At 34.1% G+C, this 21447-nt stretch overlaps 1 protein-coding gene across 3 annotated transcripts in view; it reads right to left on the bottom strand.

The window, feature by feature from the left end:
• Positions 1-21447, bottom strand: part of Slc25a12 (solute carrier family 25 member 12) — an 82706-nt gene that overhangs the window by 36909 nt on the left and 24350 nt on the right. For 2 of the 3 annotated variants that reach the window (XM_027946131.2, XM_071619076.1), the window contains 4 exons: positions 17201-17316; positions 8662-8801; positions 2601-2747; positions 299-437 (listed from right to left, as the gene is read on the bottom strand). In XM_027946131.2, coding sequence (XP_027801932.1) covers positions 299-437; positions 2601-2747; positions 8662-8801; positions 17201-17316 — 542 coding nt within the window. Of the gene's footprint in view, positions 1-298; positions 438-2600; positions 2748-8661; positions 8802-12331; positions 12436-17200; positions 17317-21447 lie in introns of those variants that run through there. The other variant, XM_071619077.1, reaches the window with a different exon arrangement.

Below are 21447 nucleotides of genomic sequence, written 5' to 3'. Positions count from 1 at the left end.
AGGAGTAGGCTTACTCATCTTTCTGTGGCAACTTCTTCCTATAACAAAAAAGCGGCTGCCACAGTGCCAATGACCTATTTGACAGATTGGGCCAAGGTTCTTTTCAAAACCGTCAAAGCCACTTTTCAGGATTCCATTAAATCCACCTGGATTTCTGAAGCAAAAGTGAAGCATGTGCATACATGGTAACACACTTGTCTAGATCTGGCTTTAGTATGGTGAACTTAGATCACTCTCTTGCCTAGATGATGAAAAGTAAAAAAATGCTGAGATTCAAGTCAATATTTTTAAATCTTACCCTTTGTGACCTCAATATCTTTCCTTGTGCCAGCTAAAGTGCTATATATCTTACGAACAAGCTCCATGTTATTCAGTAAGGAGTTAAATGCATTGAAGTAGGAGAAGCTAACTTGATGTGAGATACTTCCTCCAGCAGCCTAGGAAATAACAACACAAAAATTTTTATAAACAAAAACAAGTGTGTTTTGGGCACCGCATTTTTCTCAAAGAAGATCCAAGGGGTCTTTGTCATTAAATTGATCAACAAATAGTACAGAAATACAAGGAATGTATCATACTGAAACACTCAGTGCATTTCATGCCCTCAGAGAAGTCTACGTAATGTAGGTTTTAAGGAAGAAAGCACCATCTGGAAGTTGGACTTCATGGTTCTACCTATAAGGTCAGAAACAACAAAAACAATTATCACAGATCAAGAATAATGGTTATTTAAACAGAATTTCAAGACCTTTGACAATAAAACTCCTGCTAGTCCTGAATAAATATCAATGTACAATACAAGAAACAGCATTTAAACTTGTTTTTATTTCCTCCACACACATACACAAAAACCATATGATAACTTTAATTTTTTTTGTAACCCAGCAACTTTAAATTTTAAGACAACTTCAATATATCAACTTTCCTAAAAAAATTTAAGCCCACTGTAGTAATTGAGATCCTTAACAGTCTGTGCTGGTCTCTGAATCTACAGCACAAAAGGTACACTACCCAAAATATCAAAAAACGTAAGAAAAATCTGGTGAGAATTTAAGTGCTATTATTCCTTCAGTGAAAGAAATAAAAGAAGCTCCCTCATGCTGCAATAAGGAGCAAGGTAGGCTTCATCACCTCTGCAGGGTGAGAAAGTAATTTCTCTCTCTGCCCTTCACTTGGACAAAAACTCAGAAGAGCCTAGTTTCCAAGTCAGAAGTCAGAGTAAGCCACATGATTGAAAACATTCTCTATTAAAAACTCAAAGAACCATGGAAAAAAAAACATTTATTTAGAGTCATAACAAATTTTTGAAAACCTCAAAGAAATGCTTACGGAAATACCAATGTAACAAACTTAATCACAAAAGCCTATTATGAACAGTCTAGTAATGGTGAACAAATCACTCTCAACACCCCTCACATACCCAAATTAGATTATACTTGGATTAGCCTGAATTTGTATACCAGTGACTCAAAAGCAAGATTCAAATTTTTTAACATATTCCTCTAAGGACTAGAAATGTCCTTTGGTAAACTGAGGCCATAATATCCACCTAACCCAGATGGAAAATATTAAATGGGTCCCCCCCACCCTAAGATAGAGTGAGCCCTTTCCTCTAAGATTATCTTTCCTTCTCTCCTTCCCTGTCTCCTCTTTCTTTCCTCCCTTTTTTCATTTTTTTTTTTTTAATTGGGGTATGAGGTAAAGGCAGGGGAGTGGGGATAGGTGTCAGGGAGGTGAAATATGTAGGAGAAACTGACATGCTCCATGTTCAAATTCACTGAAGAAAAAGAACAGAAGTTGATCTTTCTACCCCAGTCTAAACCAGGATAATGATCTTCAGCTGAAACAACAAAAGCATTCATTGGCTTCCCTCTTTTCAAAACAAGCAGTAATCAAAAACTTATATGCAAGTACAACACATGAACAAAAACATGGGTAAGAGAAGAAAGTTTCACCATTTTATGCGAGGAAGTAGATTATGTGAGTTAGCTATTGGTCCAAATGATATAATCTGCAATTCTACAGAACAAAAAATTGTGCATAATGTGTCAACACTGAATGAACAGGTGAAGGAGCAGAGAGGAGTGATCCACAAAGGCTGCTGGCCACATATTTCCTCCATACCTTCTGCCATGGGAATGGTTATTAAAACAATGCAGAGGCTAATGGAGATCCTTTCAGCAGACAAAGGAAGAAGCCATCCTTGTAACAAGACCTTGGGAGTCTGGTAGGGTGGAAAGAAGTCAAGAAGGCAGCAGCAGTGTCTGGGACAGGTACTGCTCACTGAAAGAAGTAACTACTCACCCTTGTCTACAAACTCCCATTTCCCTTGAACTGGACTCCATAAATGGAAATAAATAATTTGGAAATACATGAGAACAAGATGATAGCTCTGAATAAAACTACAATCTGAGGAAAGACCACTCACCATTTCACCTGTATCTCCAACACACACACACACACCCCTACCTATTTACCTTCTACCAACCCAGCATTAAGTTTGAATAGTTGAGTCATATGAGTACAGGGAGGCAATTTGGGACCCAATAGTTCAAAATGTTTTAGGAAATATAAAGTTAAAGTACTTGCTTTTTACTTACTGAAACTAAGTTTTCCTCCACAAAAGGAGTAAGCATGTGAGACCGAATGGTAACCATGATATCACTAAAATCCAGACCAGAAATCATGCCACTTTTGCTTTTGTCTTTCAGTGCAAAGGCTTGTCTTGCATGTTCCAGCTGCAGCTCCTAGAGGAAAAAATTTAAAATCGGGTATTAAATAGATTAAAGCACATCCCAAGTACATGTCTTAGAAAGGAAAGACAAACATTCTTCTGCAAACATGCACTTATTACAGAAACAATATACAGCTCTGAAATTACTATGAAACTTTCAAATTTCATTTAAGAAACACTTTTTTCCTTAGAAACATACTACATATTACTCCTTAGGGAAAGGAATGAATTAGAGCTGGGCAATAACAGAAAGGAGAAAAAGAAACTTCAAATTATACTTGCAAAGTTTTCATCACTAAAATAACAAAGTAAGTACAGTGTTTTCAGTGCTTTATTTCAGCCTTTCAACTACACAGTAACTTATTATCTCCTACTTGAAGACTTTGTCATCCAAGAGTACTTCTTGTATTGAGTTTACATTCTGTTCAGTTTTTCAGTTTTAAATGTTGCAATGAAAATTATACATGTTTTCTCTGAATTAACACCATTTATTCAAACATTTTTTAAAAATAAACTCAGTGTAAAACTCTACCAATCAGTAAATGCAATACTTCATAACTCTACAGCAAAAATTATGAATAACAAACTGTATAAGCAGTGTTCAGTTATCACACTATAGGGTTTGGGGCACAGTTACTCACAAACTATGAAACAATCCAGAATCTCCCTGAACTTTTGAACTACCATGCAGTCAAACTTTGTAATAAGTGATATCAATAAAAACAACAAAATATGCCAGTAATCTCCTGGGTTCTGTACAAAAGTCAAAATCAGAGCATTTCTACTCTGGGGACCCATGATATAATCCAAATAGATCTGTTGGCACAACATAATAATGTGCCATAGATGCCATTTTTATATTCTCTGCAACTCTGGAAATTAATAGTCATATCTAAATATATAAATATTGTTCAAAGATAAGACAATATAATTTTCATTGCTATTTATTTATCAAAGCCTTCAAATCAATGTTGCTTTATCTTTCCTGACATTTAAAATAGTTTTGGGTAAAAGTCTCACTCTTTTTTAGTTAACTATATTTTCCTAAGGATTTTTGCTCTCCCACTGGTAATTCAAAGACAGTAAAAGTACCTTAGCAGGTATTTGTTTTATAATCCATTAAGGCATACATTTGTTTTATGTGGTTTTCTGTTTGTGTATGATATTTAACAAAAAAAATTTTAAAAAATAATTCCTTAGTAGGGTGATGAGCTAGAGACACGTACATTAAACCTACTAAGTTTTTCAACAGTCTTGACTTTAAAAAGTTAAATGGTAGAGGCTGGGGATGTGGCTCAAGCGGTAACACACTCACCTGGCATGGGCGGGGCACTGGGTTCGATCCTCAGCACCACATACAAATAAAATAAAGATGCTGTGTCCACTGAAAACTAAAAAATAAATATTAAAAAAATTCTCTCTCTCTCTCTCTTAAAAAAAAAAGTTAAATAGTAATACTGAAGAAATATCTAAACAAAAAGATATGTGTGGATTTGCTTGGAAGAGCAATATAAGTGGGGTCAACTGGCAGACACTTATATTGAACAAAAAATACAAAATAAACAACTAGAGATATTTGACAAAATTTTCTCTTATTCTCTTTTTTCACTCTAAACATTCTACCTAACTTGCTTCATCTTCCCATCACCTTATTCCAATCTGCACCTTCAAATAAGAGGAATTTTTAGTCTTATTAGATTGGTTTAAAGTGGTTGCCATGGCAAAGACATTCCTAGCAGCCTCAGAGCACACAAAAATCCACGCCCTGTCTCACATACATGTTCCCTCCCTCTCTCCTTTTGTTTCTCTTTATGTCTTTGTTATATATTTATTTTCCCTATGTGCATATCTTAAACATCCAGCGATATCCAGTGGCAACTATGAATATAACTTAGCTTTAATAGTGGTATTAAGGAAAATATGAACATTTAAAGATAAAGCAGAATGTTCACTGAAAGAACAATGTTAAAATAGATTTTGTGTTTTCTATAGGTCAACAGTTGAAGGACTCTATCTTTTCAAGATACATATTTGAAGAACCACAGATGAAATTATAGTATGTGCAGGACTGACTTCCAAATGATATTACAGGAGGCTGACTGAGGAGGTGGATAAAACAATTCTGGTCAAAAGCTGATAGGTAATGAATATATAGGAATTCATTACACTATTCTCTCTACATTTAAATATATTTGAAGTCTTCCAAAATTGAAAAATATTAAAAAATTAAAATTAAGAACTTCAAATGAGAAACTAAATAAACAAAAAAAAAGGAGCTCCATATATAAATCTCTCAGTTTACATACTATAATTAAATACAGGGGTATAATATTATCAGATATCTTCCATAAACAAAGGGAAAAATAATGAGAGAAAGTCATCTTTGGAGGAACCAAAAAAAAAAAAAAAAAAAAATGCTAGTTGGGAAGACATTTCCTTTTTAAAAAAAATCATTTTTCAGATGTGTAAACCTTTTTAGCCTTTCAAGTTTGAGTATTTTACAAGATGAGAACAAGCACTGGGTTTTACAAATACCCACAAAACAGCACAGTGGTTTTTTTTTTTTAACTTTATTTTATTTATTCATTTTTATATGGTGCTGAGATCAAACCCAGTGCCCCACACGTGCTAAGCAAGTGCTCTACCATTGAGCAACAACCCCAGCCCTAAACAGCATAGTTGTTAAATCTATGTTCACCACAATGAAGTAAAACAACATAGTAGGTTTATAAAAGATAAATAAATCCTGCTTCTTGTTGAAAGGATGGTTAGATGGATAGGAGAATGGAAGAAAAGGACAAAGTAAACAAGCTATTCTAAAGGTAAAGATGTTATGTACTTGAAAATACAGTTCATCTAACTATGAGGTAAACTGAAAATATCAAGAGTGTCAAAAATAGCATGACTTTGGATTAGACTACATTTGTATACTTCACTATTTTTTAAACTCCATTCTCCAGTAAAATCACAGCAAAGGGACAAAACAAAATAAAACCCAAGGACAAAGAGAACAGAAAAAGAAAACATGAACAACTTCACAAGACCCTGTCTCTAAATAAAATAGGAAGAGCTGGGGGTATAGCTCCGTGGTGAAATGCTTGCTTAACATGTGTAAGGCCTTGGGTTCAAGCCCCAGCACCACAAACAAACAAACAATGGCACTGCCCATCTCAGTGGCATCATCACAAATTAGAAAACAAATGCTTTCAAAATTATAAGAAAAATAAATTCCTACTAAAATTCTATATCCTGCCATACTATTTAAGTTTAATGACGAGGCAAGAGGTTTTCAGATATGAAAATTATCTAAAATTGTTCTATTTTACTTTCCTCAGAAAGCTGATAAATAAGTATTCCACCAAAAAGAAGTAAACCATGATAAGGAAAATCTCCAGCAAACAGAATATTCAACATAATAGAAAGGCAAATAGATTATCCAGGATGAAGGTAAAGGGAGATTACAGAATAACAGCTATGCTGAAAGTTCCAAAGTCCAGCTTCTGACCATGAAGTAGATCAGAAAACACCAGAAAAATTGTACAGCTGCTGTGGAAAACAATTGGTGGTTCTTCAGAAAGTTTTAGGGGCTGGAGAAGTAGCCCAGTACTTGCTAGCACACACAAGGCCCCAGGTTTGATACCCATCACTACAAAAACAAAAAAGTTAAAAAGAATTATCATACAACCCAGCAACTGCACTCCTTGGTAGATATTTGAACAAATATTTGTATGAATATATACAAGAGTACTGTTCACAACAGTCACAAGGTGGAAACAATCCAAATGTCCATCAACTGATGAACAGACAGAAAAAAAACAAACATTCATAAAATGAAATATTATTCTGCTAAAAAAGGGGAAGTACAAAAAGATACTATAAATGGATAATCCTTGAAAATATTAAGGTAAGTGGAAAAATAAAAGACTCAAAATGTCATGTTTCATGATTCCATTTATATGAAATATCCAGAAACAGTTATGTCCATAGAAATAAAAAGTAGATTGATGGTTGCCAGAAGTTGAAAGAAAAGCAAGAATAGGAAGTGAATGCTGAATGAATTTTGCAGTTTCTTTTGGAGTAATGAAAATGTTTTGGAACTATATAGAGGTAGGAAGGTAGTGGTCGCAAAACACTGAATATCACTAAAAGCCACTAAATCACACACTTTTTAAAAAAATTTTAAACAGGGGCAAAGGGCTAATTTTATATTATATGACATTTTTTTTTTTTTTTTTTTGCAGTAATGGGGGTTAAATTCAAGGCCTTGTGCATGCTAGGCAAAGTAAGCCACATCCCCCAGCATTCTACTTTTTAAAAAAGAAAGAAAGGCGGGGATTGTGGCTCGGTGGTAGAGTTCTTGCCTAGCATGCATGAGGCACCAGGTTTGACCCTCAGCACCACATAAACCTAAAATTTAAGAATAAATATTAAAAAAAGAAAGAAAGAAAGCTTCTGGAGGGCTTCAACAAGATTAAATTGATAGACTACCTAATATGTTTTAAATATATTATATTAAAACATGAATAATTTGGGCAAAGTGTGAGAAAATATTACATTAATATATTGAAAACTAAACAAATACATACTAGAAACTCAAATAATTTAAGTCAGGTATAGTACCTGTAGGGTACTGGTTCCAGGACCTGATCCCATCCCCAGTGGATACTCAAATCTAAGAATGCTCAAGTTCCTTATATAAATGACACATTATTTGCATACACCCAACATACATCCTCCCATATACTTTTTTTTAAAAAAATGTTTAAGTTGTAGATGGACGCAATATTTTTTTTTTAACTTATTTTTGTGTGGTGCTAATGATCAAACCCAGTGCCTCACACATGGTAGACAAGAGCTCTACCACTGAACTACAACCCCAGCTCCCATATACTTTAAATCATTTTTAGACTACTTGTAAAACCTTATACAGCCAGAGGTGACAGCACACACTTGTAATCCCAAGAACCCGGGAGGCTGAGGCAAGAGGATCACAAGTTCTAGGGCAACCTCAGCAACTTGGTGAAATCTTTTTTTTTTTTTTTTAAATATTTATTTATGGGGGCTGGGGATGTGGCTCAAGCGGTAGCGTGCTCGCCTGGCGTGCTTGCGGCCCGGGTTCGATCCTCAGCACCACATACAAACAAAGATGTTGTGTCCGCCGAGAACTAAAAAATAAAAAAAATTAAAAAATTCTCTCTCTCTCTCTCCCACTCTCTCTTTAAAAAAAAAAAAAAAAAGAAAGAAAAAATATTTATTTATTTATTTTTTAGTTTTTGGCAGACACAACATATTTGTTTGTATGTGGTGCTGAGGATCGAACCCGGGCCGCATGCATGCCAGGCGAGCGCACTACCGCTTGAGCCACATCCCCAGCCCAACTTGGTGAAATCTTAAGAAACTTAGTGCAACCCTGTTTCAGTATAATTTTCCATAGTTAGAATCAATAAAATATACTCAAAAGTGAAAAATCAAGATGGACAAGGTGGCGCAAACTGTAATCCCAGTGGCTTGGGAAGCTGACGCAGGAGGATCTCAAGTTCAAAGTCAGCCTCAGCAAAAGTGAGGCACTAAGCAACCCAGTGAGACTCTGTCTCTAAATAAAATACAAAACAGGGCTGGGGATGTGGCTCAGTGGTTGCGTCCTCTTGAGTTCAATCCCCGATACCAAAAACAAAACAAAACAAAAAAAGTAAGAAATTACGTAAGTTCCAATACAAGTTTACTATCTGATTAAATGGAGCCACCTGGGATACACTTTAAAAAAAAAAAACAAACAGATTTAAGATTTAAAATAAGTTGTCTGTGATGAGAGGGAAATGAAAAATAGGGGTGAAATGGAAATGTCTGCTTTTGTACTAAACAATAAAAAAAAAAAGGGAAAGAGGTGAATAGTATATACTTATAACAACTGTGAAAGCTAAGCTCACCTGCAGAAACTGTGTGAACTCTGTGTAGTTAAGATGCTTCTTCCGATTATGCCCAAAATGCAGTCGGATAAACTCACAGTCCCAGTTAAAAGGGATATGATGATGAATAATAGTCTGTCCAAAAATTTCCTTGACATTTTCTTAAAAGGGAAAACAAAAATAAATCAATTATACTTTGAATAAGTAGTTTAATCCACTGCAATGTTCCTACAGAAAAAAATTAAGAAGTCAATATCATCTGCTTCTATTAAGATTAACTGCAAAAATTTTTTGTGCCCAGAAATCCATGCACAGGAACACAATTAATACAAAATATAATTTTACACTTAAGATTGTGTACCATTACATATAAGGCCATGAGATTCTTAATTTCTCTTGATTTAATTTTAATTAAGAAATGATTTATATCTTGTACTATAAATGACTGCTACTTTACATTCCAGTATAAAATCAATAGTGTTTTCCCGGTTCCTCAAGGAGTCAAATTAAGCCCTTTATCAGAAGCATGAATACCTAAATTACAGTATAATCCAATATTTGTCATACTAAGTATGGTTTGATTGAGGCTTGATTATTACATTCACACTAGCCTGAATATGTCTATTGAAGATAGGTATAAGAAATACTACCAAAAGCATATCATTAGCTCAGCAGCAAGCACCTTATTAAAAGCTTCTGATATTGTCAAAAATATGGTCTTGACACAAAGCTTCAAAATCCCCATAAATCCATGATTATTAGTCTGCACTATTAAAATATTTTAAGATAAGTGAAATTAGTGATTCACTTTTAAATAAAGCTCCAAACACAGTACACTAACTTTTAGATAGGAACCAGTCACGCTGTGTAATATACAACCAAAACTCTCTGGCCGCTTGTCTTCATGCACTAGTAATGTCATTCACTTTCCTACACAGTTTTACATTTACTGTAAAAGTCAATCCACAAATGACTGGTACTTTAACAAGCATAGACTGGATAGACTAATTTAGAAGCTCATGCCAGAAAAAAAACAACAAAAAAAAAACTCATTAACAAAGTTAAGAAAGCAGGAAGCCTATTTTACTGATATCTTAAGAGCAAAATTATTTTCAAATGTCAATTTTATTAGTGAAATGGTTTTACCATAATAGCTATCAATTATACTAGAGAATTAGTAAATACAAGTTTATGTTTTATAATCTCCTCCAATTTTGCTATTTTTCCTAATTTTTGCAAATTCTTTGGATAAAATACTGATCTCAGACTGTAAATGATTGAATGGATTCCCTTTGTTTTATACACCCCTTTTTCTTAATAACACCATTATAACTGGGGTAGGAGAGTGTAAAAATTCTAAGCTGGAAATCCTACCAGTCTGGACCCAATGTAACAGCTCTGAGTAGATTACAGCAATCAGCAAAGTTGGAAGAAGGCATTGGATGTCACTGGGGAGATGGGATTCTCATTTTTTCTTTCAAATGGAATGCAGGATTCATTTCTTGCCTAAGTAGCAACAGTATTTCAGAGTTTTCAAATCATGTCAAGTATTTTCACCTTAAACACAAATGAAATGCTATATGGGCTTTTGTTCCTAAAAAGCAAAGAAATCATAGCAATTCATGGGATCCAGGTTTCTAACCAACACAAAAAATTATCATTAAAACTACACGAAACATAATATTGCAAAATATGCTAAAGTTTATAAGATAATTAAAATAAGAGTCAGAAAAATATTTGACCAAAAATATTAATGGAAGATCAGCAAATATTTTTAAAATCCCAATTTAATTAATTAGCTGCTTCTATTCACAAATCAATTAATGTAATTGCTTATTTTTAAGACCTAACAAAAGTGTTCAACTAAAAAAAAAATTTAAATTAATTGAAAACTGAATAGAATAACTTAAATTTATTTAATCAAGATTAGTTACAGATAAGTATGATGGCACAGGCTTGTAATCCCGGTTATTTTGGAGGTGAAAGTTAGATGATCAAAAGTTTAAGGACAGCCTGGGCAATTTAATGAGACCCTGTCTTAAAATAAAAAATAGAAAAGGCTGGGGATGTTGCTCTGTGGTAGAATGTCCCTGTTTTAATCCCAAGTTACCATCAGGGACAGGAAATAGATTATTAGAGAATAAGTTATTTCATGGTAACAAATTTTTCTAAAGGTTACAACTCCCAAAATCTAATTATTTGATAAGAAATATATGTATTGCTCCCTTGATAATTTTTATGCAAGGGAGGATAAAACTGAACCCCTTTTATGATGAGAAAATATCAGAATCTAAAATGTCAAAGATTCAAAATCCTTCAAACTAGGAAAACTTACCTAGAAAATTTTTTCTATTACAAAAAAATTTTCTGATAAATTAATTTGCCATGTATAATTTATATCTGGAAAATAGCTCTATAAAATAGTTTTAACTGGAAATCCTATTTTACAAATTTCCTAGTAATTTCTAAATAAGATATATAATATTTTTGAAACAATTAAAATAATGGCCTAAATTACTCATAGCAATCTCTTCATCACAGAAGCATCATTTTCCATGTTATTTGTTTGGACATTTCCTACTTCTCCCAAAGTGATCTCTTGACAGCTTTGTATATGATTTTATTATGATCATTATTATATGCTGTGGTTTATTAACCAGATACTTTTAATTATTTTATAGTCATATCACAGGCTTCAACTGTAGTTAGTAGGACTAATAAAATTTTAAATCTACTTTGTTACCTCTTAAGATGCATTCTACTTCTCTTTTATAATTATTTATACTACCAATTGACTGAAGCCAATTTAGAAATGTCACAGAAGTAATCAGTACAACTATTGTTTTAAAGTCCAATTCATAATCACCACTTTTTTAAAAAAAACTGGGATGTGCTTATAAAAAAAATTATATAAAAGCTCCAGAATTGGAAAGCTTATACTTGTGTGAGGCAATAAGTCAAATAGCTGATGTTATTATCTTACTTGGTTTATCACCAATAATTTCAAATATATCCACAACATCTGACTGGAACTGCAAAGCAAGTTTCCCACCCAAAGAGAATCCCGTCTTTCCAGTGGCAAACAAGGATCTTTAGCTGTAAATAGCACTCCTTTAGAGTGTTATTTCAGTAGCCACAGTTCTAAACTGGATGAAAGGGATATAAGAGTCATATCTACTGGCAGCAAGATAACCATCTAGTATTTTATACCAGGTTGGCATTGCTAAGAGAAACAGGAATCCATTCCTTTTCTGACATCTAGAAAACAAGAGACCACTTTTTCACTTCCTGCAGAGAATGGGCTTACAAAAGGGATTGTTTGATAATTCCATTGAAAAGGGAATTGGGGCCAGATACAAAAATAGCTTGTCATTAATGTTCTCTTTGCTCAAAGGAGAGGAGCACAATGATTTGTCAGGAAGGCAGGTAATGGTGACAACTGTGATTAAATAAAAATGTTCACAGATGTATATAACATTAGTCAGTTTAGCTGTATCAGTAACTTATAATGATTGGACTAGACGAAATACACATTGAAGCATATATATTTATGTAAATATGTCTTAACAGAGGTTTCAATTTCCCCAGTAGCCCACACTGTGTCTCCCCATCTCATCCACCCTCATCCCTCCCCTGGTTCTTATGGGAGCTTCCTACTGGTCTTGTTCACCTTTCTGCAGTACAAAATTACCTCTGACCGGGGCTGGCACTCTTCTCCAAGACTGCCACCATGCCTGTTCCATGAATGAGCCTGGAAGGAGCTGCTGTACCAACGGTGTGGCCAGAGAACTCCTCCTGTAGGTATACAAGCCATCAGCCCTGTGACACAGCCCACCTACCATCAGCCCAACTTGACATCCTGATTCCAGGATTCCAGCCCAGCAGGAGCCACTGCTTCCAACTTATAGACTTGAGACCAAATATTCTGATTGTGAGAGGGGAAAATTCCTCAATAACTGAGTTTCACCAGCATAGTTCTTTAAGTGAAGTCAGAGAAGCTTTTAGGACACTCATCATGTACAGTGAATATCCTTGTGTATAAGTGAACAAACACAATGGTGAGACTTGTGGAAGTGAAGAATTTCTCGGTGAAGGAAAATTTGTAGAAAAGAGTAGGAACAACTAAGTGGCCAAAAAAGAAAATAAAGGAAAACAAAGAACAACAACAGAAAGACCAACAACAGGAAACTTGTAGAGGAAGTCCTAACCAACATAGCATATAGACTCAGTCCCAGACTGCAGGGTTCTACTCCCAGGTATGCCATTAGTGTCCTAGGTGAGCCCCCCTGTTTCTGTGAGGGAAAAGTATTTCTATTATCTCTTTACCTACCTCCAGAAGGGAATATTGTATGATCAGTCAATAAAGTAGTCTCTCTGCCAAAAATATGTAAAGATCCATTTCTCAGGAAAGATAAATTCACATTTAAAGAACATCTATGATTACAGAAGCCAGCTGTTTCAACAGTCTACCATCAAATAGCATAAAAAAACACACACACACACACTGTGTCCTTTTTTTAACCTCAAACTCTAAATCTACTCCAGTATCCTTGAGTATTTTTTTAGAGGAGATGGGGCGCGTTCAGGGTGGCATGGCCGTAGACTCCTTGAGTATTTTTTAAAAGGATCTTGTGATGTCTGAAAATGACATGAAGCAAAGAATCTCAAAAATTCTTCCTGATTTAATTGAACACTTAGGTGAAGCTCTACTTCATTCCAAATTATATTAGCTGTCTGTCACCTTTAGAATTTCATATTTTTCCATGCCTATGTCTGTTTCCATGGAGAAAGAGTACAATATTTTTCATATCTATACTTCTATCTCCTAATCCTTTAAATTAAAGCAGTAGTTATGCCTAAACCACTCCAATATATTCTCCCTTTAGGGAAAAAGAAGCACAAATGGAACATATTTTAATTTGCTATACATTCTATAGCCCACACAGTACTAAATTAAACGGTATCCCTGCTTTTTGAGGGTTATATTAGTCAGGGGGTGAGGATATACCTTTAGAAAAGATCACTTTTAAGAGTTCCCATTCCTAAGCAAACACTTTGGGTAACAATGATGATGAGTGTTTAATAGAGAACTCAGAACACATAATACATATCATATTCACTGATGAGTTAATAAGCTTCTTTTTGCTGTTTGTTTTTTTTAACAATTACTCTTTTTTAAAGCAACAGACGTTTTCTTTTAATTTTGGACAAATGCATGGTAGCTATTGACAACAAAATGTAGTATAACCACCTAACTAGGTGACCTCAACCTAATGATATCAGGTATGCTATTCAGTGGATGATAGGAAGATCAAGGCAAATTTGCACTGCACCCAGCACACACCAGTCATGCAACGGCCTCTACAAGGCTCATGCCACCTGGCAGTAACAGATACACAAGCCATTAAGTAATTACGTACAGCATGCATTAGAAGTTTTATTAAAAGAACATCAAAGAGGAAACAACTAATAGTTTATTTACTCTTAAAAAAAAAAAAAACCTCCAGAACCCTTTTTCTGAGCTTTCATTTTCTGAAATGCATCACCAAGACCCCAGCATAAAATCCTCTCTCCCAGAATGAAAGTACCTCAAACAAATAAAACTTGTCTAGCACTCAAGTAAATAAATGTTGTTCAATACTGCCATTTGTATAAATACTTGCAAAGATACACAACACAGTTTAAGTATATAACTTGATGTATATAAAAACTATATCTAAAAAAACAAAAGCATAGATGAGAACAATATATATATGTACACAGAAAACATTAACATTATCATTGCAGTCCACAAGAGATACTGATGGCATAATAGTTTTCCCCACACAATTGTGCCTGGAATCCAACATTCTCTCCTAACTTTCTTCCCTTATGTGCACCAAAGAAAACTATAAATAGCTCCAAACTAGAAAACATAGGCCACTTGTTGGAAAAGATTTAACTCCAGTTAGAATGAATCTAAATTTTCCTTTTACCTAAACATGTATCTACCAATATATTAGCACAATTCAATATATTAAGTGGGTACAAACATAAAAACTGACCTTTATCACAGATCCAAAATCCTATAAAATAAACTGAAAGTTAATTATTTCCTTATGCAGAAATTCTGTGGTCTTGAATACAGCCTGAAATAAGTGGGGTCTTAGAAATCTTGTTAAAATGGCATTTCCTATAAGTAATAGTTTCAATGATTATCTTCTTTTATTAAAGTACAAAATTAGTCTTCTCTCCTTTATTATAATTCCTTTCAATTTAGCTAAAAATATTTTGTTCCAAAATGAGGCTGAGGATATAACTCAGTGTTAGAGAGCTTGCCAGAATGTATAAGGCCCTGGGTTCAAATCTAAGCACTGAGGAAAAAAAAAATCATTTTTTAAAAAGTGTCTAAAAACAGATCCTCAAAAATGTGGAGACAGGACAGGAAAGGGAAATGGTCAAAGTCCCTAAGAAATAGGTGACCACCATCAAGAAAGCCATATAGCTGGCCTACCCCAAGAACAATGTCAAAAGTGGGTATAACTTTTTCTTCTTCCATAATAATCCTGTCTCTAGATTATGGAGCAGAAAAATGAAAGCAAGATTCTAGAGGGTTCAAATGTTCTTCAGTCCATACCAGGTGCAAAAAAACTAAACCAATTTACTTTGTTTTAATTCTATTTCTTGAAATCCTAACTCACAAATCATAGTCTAAAAGAAAAATAAAAAAACTATAAAAGAACAAGTTTGGGATTTAATAAGCAAAAGCTTTTATTTGCAAGAAATAAAGTGTACATGAACCATTCAGCTACTTCCAACACTCATTTTAATCTACTAATCAACAATGGTATGGGTCTCTGTTGTTGGTTTGTTGGGTAAAGTGACTTGAGTGATTTATTTTTAAAAATAGAAGCTGGGAAAAGCAATCAATTGGAGGTGACATGATACCAAGGTAGAGGGACAAAATAAATCAGAATTTGGTTTTAAGAAATCTAAGTCTTAATGCACACAGAATAGAAGCACAGGTATGCTGTCACCAACACAGACATTTGAATCAAATTCTTTCCCAAGATTTTGTGTACCACATTTGGAAGTGAGACATATGAGCATGTGTGATACTTACTGAAAATAGAAAATGCAGCAATTATTAGTAGTACAAGGTTGACACTGAATGATGAGATGATATAGGTTTTGTGCTTTAAACTATAGAATCTGGGTGCTTACATGGAAAGTCAACATTCTTAAGAAGGCAAAATGGCGAGAGAGAATGAATTCTCCAAAGCAAGGAGAATGCCAAAATACATGCAGAAATTTAAAGAGCTTTGCATAGTATTTATTGAGGAAAGTCTTCTCATATAAAGGACAATTGGATCAATGGGCAGAGGAAGAAAAACAGTCGAGGCCAAGCTGGAAAATGTGTTCACCAAAGTTACAGCCAAGGTGCCACTGGTCTTTCCAATATTTTCTCCCAGTCTTACCATTGTTGTGATAATTCTTCCTTCAGGTTTAAGTAAAGGACGTGTTTTATAACTCAAACATCACAATGAATAAACATTGAGTTTTGTGGCTCAGGGAAAGCCTTATTTTCAAGGGTTTCTCCATAAATATTCATGCTAATGCATATCATAAAAAGATGAATCAAGTTCATCAATTTCAGTTCTGCAAGAGGAAAAAGTTCTGGAGATCTGTTTCACAGCAATGTGAACACACTAAACACTACTGAACTGTACACTCAATAATGGTTAAGATGGTAAATTTTATTTTTTGTTTTTTAACCACAACAAAATACTTTCAAATATTAAAAAATGATAATAATAATAAGAGGGCAGTTCAACATCCTTGAACATGCTACACTAGTTTTACTGAAAAGCCTGTTACAGGAAAAATTAGCCAATACTTTCACTAAGCATAAACTAATTTCTACAAATAAGTACCTTTAAAAACTAATGCAGACCACATATAAAAATCCTAGTTTGCATACTTGTAAGGCATCAACAATGTGTTAGATTGTGTCTACCAAAGAACTTAAGTCTATTTCTATATCCAAGTCAGATGGTTATTTTAATATTATAGCCCTGTCTCCTAAAACCAAAACTCTAAAACAGAAGGTTCAGAGAATACTAATTAATTTTATCTTAACTTCCTCCTTTAGTTTCATTGTTGGTGTTAAAAATGGCATAGTAGCAATTTTCCAAAGATGCTACAGAGAAGGTTTAAATTCCCTATCCAAAAATCCCATAAAGAATGAGAAGGTTGCTCCAGTCTACTTTATAAAGAATTTTGCACAGGCTGGTCCAGTACAAGAAAATTTTGCAACACCTATTTTAGGAATTCGAAAGTGTCAGTGACCTAATAAGCTGAACCAACAGCATTCCTAGATTCCTTAATTTTTTAAGTAGTCTAACAATTTGAAGAATATAAAACCACTTTTATCTTTGTAAACCTCTTAGGAAATTAATACTTCTCTTATTGACTAGGTTCTAAATAAACATAAATCTATAATCAGTTATTAGATTTAGCAATTAAAGATTGGACCAACATCATAACTTTACTTATCATTATAATCTTTTTTTTCCCTTACCAAATGTCACCTCTCCATTTCCACTCTTGTCAAACAATTGGAAAGCCACTATGAACATGGAATCTGGAGCACATAAAACAGATTCAAATGCCAAAAACTCTTGATAGGAGATCAACCTGGAACAAATATAAAATGTTACTGGCTAGTAAAGAAAGGGAAAATATCAGGCAAATTAATTAATCTGCCTTTACTTTATGAACTGTAGCTCAGAGTAACCAAATGACTAATGAAGGGTGTGTATATTCCAGGGAGGAATGGAATATTATCCTTTTTTAAGGCCCTATCAAATTAACGAACTAATCAACAGATACTACCATCACATAAGGAGAGAAAGCCACACCAAAAATAATTAAATCTGAAAGTGATCAAGTCTCTAGATCATAATTTTTCAATCTCAGCACTGCTGACATTTCAAGCTGGATAATTCTTTTGGTCTTGTTGGTCTCCTGGGCATTGTAGCTATTTACATGCTATAAAACATGGAGGAGAGAGGAGCAAAGCACAAAAGAACATGATATTGACTACTCTTAAACCAGCTTTTTCCTCTTACTTAACCAAATAACTAAAACTTGTCTGAATGAGTTCTACTCATTCACTTGATTTTACTTCTTCATGGGTAATTATAAGTAATATTATGCATTATAATTTCAAATGACACACCTATACAAGTCATCAAAAGTACAAAAGAATCAAGGAACATAGCTCATATGTGGGGAAAATGTACCAATTGGCCAGGCATGGTGATGCATGCTTGTAATCTCAGTGGCTTGGAAGACTGAGGCAAGAAGATTGCAAGTTCAAAGCCAGCCTCAGCAAAAGCAAGGTGCTAATAAGCAACTCAGTGAGACTCTGTCTCTGCATAAAATACAAAATAGGGCTGGAGGTGTGATTCAGTGGTAGAGTACTCCTGAGTTCAATCCCCAGTACCCCCCGTCCCCCACAAAAAAGTACCAATTGAACAATTTTAATCTTTCCTCACTGCCCTGGGTAATACAGAAAGAGGGAGAAAAAAGAATATCTATTTTTACAAATGATTATAAGAAAAAGGGACTAAAAATTAGGAGAACTAATTTTGTGTTATTGGGAAAGTCAATCTCTTTGGGCCTTATTTTCCTCTATGTGTTAAATGAGGAAAGATTGACTTATTTGAATGAGTCAAACACTGAAGCTTTTGATTCTATTGAATTAAAATTATTTTTAAAAGACTTAATAATGATACTAAGGTTTTTGAAGTCATAGACCTTTATGAAAATCTAAGATTCTTCCCAGAAAACTGTAGATATGAATCCACTCATACTTTATTATATTTCAGGAACTTCAGGAATCTCTGGAGAAGACTTATGAAGAGACAACTAAGAACCTATGTGTTTCTAGAAAACTCCACCTTTGCTTCTAGAAATAATTCACATTTCATACAGTCATTTATAATTTTTATAACCTAACTCTATGAGTCAGGTTTCCTACACAATCCCTGTCTGATTCCAAAGATTTGGGAGGAAGGGATTAAGAAATTTTAAAAATTGAAATAGAACATTTTTTTAAAAATATTTTTTAGTCGTACACAAAAAAATACCTTTATTTATTTTTATGTGGTGCTGAGGATTGAACCCAGTGCCTCACACATCCCAGGCAAGCCCTCTGCCACTGAGCCACAACACCTGCCCACATATTTATTATTATTATTATTATTATTTAACTAAAACAGGTACTTTAAAAAGTAAACTCTGGGGCTAGAGATATAGCTCAGTTGGTAGAGTGCTTGCCTCGCATGCACAAGGCCCTGGATTCAATCCCCAGCACCAAAAAAAAAAAAAAAAAAAAAAAAAGAAGTAAACTCTGGTAATCCCAGCAGCTCAGGAGGCTGAGACAAGAGGATCACAGGTTCAAAGTCAGTAACTTGGCAAGGCTGTAAGAAACCTAGTGAGACCTTGTCTCTAAATAAAAAATAAAAAGGGCTGAGGATGTGGCTCAGTTGTTAAGCCCTTGGGTTCAATCCCAGTACCCTCCTCCCAAAAAAGTAAACTCTGCTCAACATTATTAGATTTTGCCACTAGACAAAACACATTACTGATCTGTTTTGTTCTGGCAACTTTAGCCCTTGCCCTTGATTACACTTGGCCACATTAAAAAAAAAAAAAAAAAAAAAAAAAAATCCTACTTTAATAATGCAGCTTGACTTAGAAAACCTCATGCTTTAAATAAGATACCCTACTGAAATGGACAAGAGTAGATGGTCACAAAAGAAAGCAACCGAAAAGATATGGATATTTAAAAGCAGACCTCAGATCAAATTAATAATGCATTGATATTTTCTAAAAGAACTTAATGTATATGTAAACTTTAATATTCTGAAGGAATTCTAATTAAAAATAAATTTTCATAGGTATTACTGTCTAATCACTATTGAGACTCTAATTAAATGATCCAGTGACTTAGGTGATTTGACATTTTTAGAGACTAGACAATACTATACATGTTCCCTGATACCTGACATTTATAATGATTCAAAAATCTTTCCCATTCATAAAATATGCATTTGACAAACATTTGTTGAATATAGTAAATTTCATGCACTGTGCTAGGTTCTATGGGACAATAAAAATGAATACAATGTTAGTCCTGTACTCAACCTTTATTTACTTTAGCCCTCTCAATAGTCACCTAATCAGATTTCACTGTGTGCAAGTCTTGTCCCACTCCAACCTGCCATTTTTCTAAATGGGTTGTGGCTCACTGGTAAGGCGCTCACGTAGTATGTGCAAGGCCCTGGATTCGATCCTCAGCACCACATAAAAATAAATAAACAAAATAAAGACATTGTGCTCAACTACAACTAAAAAATAATAATAGTAGTAGTAGTAATAATAATAATAATAATAATAATAATATTTTCTTAGTTGTTGAAAGACCTTTATTTCATTTATTTATATGTGGTACTGAGAATCAAACCCAGTGCCTCATACATGCTAGGCAAGCACTGTATCACTGAGCTACAACCCCAGGCCCAATGGTAATAATTTTTAAAGACTCCTTGCTGCCTAATTTTTCAGTGTTTTTCACACAAGCACCTCTACAGGTAGAAAAGCAAGCCTGGACGCTTGGAAGTCTAAGGCTGTAGCTTGAAACTGCCATAGTAAGCAAATATTTTCTTTATATAATTCATACAAATATTGCCTTTGCCCCATACTATACGGAGCATATGATTTTAATAAAAATAATGGTGACTTTCCCCCCTTGAGTTAAATAAGATGACACTCTAATAAGATGACTTCATATCCATATGCTTACCAAGCTAAAAGTATCTCCAAGACTAAGAGTCACAAGCTTGCAGGATATAGTCAAAGTTCAGCACACAAAGTCCCCAACTCCACTTCAACAATAAAAAGCAATGCCACAACTGCACTGGAGTGGAACACAATCCTGCCCACACTGCTGCTCACACACATGTACACACCCTCCATGTTTCATGCCACTCATGCTCCCTTACCTGAAATTCTTCTCCCTATTTGTCCAACTACCAGCAAGCTCTTATTCATTTTGACAAATTTTACTTAAATATCGCCTCTTTCATGATTCTGACTTGACCCCAAAACAGTTAGCCATGTTTTCTTGGGTACCTTCTGTATGTTCCATATACATCTATTAGAGTGTCTTATTCCAGAGTATTGCTGTATTTTTCTTTGCTTGGTCATCTTCATTCCTACTAGGTTACAAGCTTCTTCTTAAGGTCAGAACTTCATTTTATTTGTTTATTTTTAATAAGATTCAACAGTGCCTGACAAATGATGGTTGTTAACACAATATTTGCCAAGTAAACAAATAGACAAATTAATAAATTTGTCTAAACTCTTCTTTGGTTTATTTTTCATCATAGCACTTATAATCTCATAACATACTATCATTTTTAAAATTTTGTTTATCTCCTTTCTGTGGTTTATTCACTGATAAGTTCTAGCACAAAGAACAGTGCCTGAAGTAACTGTAGGCACTCATTATTTATTGAATGAATGGATGTCAGAAATTACACCTAATTGCCCAGAACCCATCCTACTCAGACTATTATAAAACATACTATTCCCATATAATTTTTTTCAAAAAGAAAGAAATGCCAGTATCTTTCATAATGGCAGTAAATAATGCTATTTTTTATAAACTTCAAAGAAAGATATGGGTTTACTAATATTAAAATTCTAAATATTCATAAGTAATATTTTTGTTTTTAAAAAATTTTAATAACATATTTCAGA

The sequence above is a fragment of the Marmota flaviventris genome, chromosome 11 (genome assembly GCF_047511675.1).
Source record: "Marmota flaviventris isolate mMarFla1 chromosome 11, mMarFla1.hap1, whole genome shotgun sequence".
In the NCBI taxonomy this organism is placed as follows: Eukaryota; Metazoa; Chordata; class Mammalia; order Rodentia; family Sciuridae; genus Marmota; species Marmota flaviventris.
The sequence above is the reverse complement of the archived record's forward strand: the minus strand, read 5'-3'. Positions and strand labels throughout refer to the sequence as shown.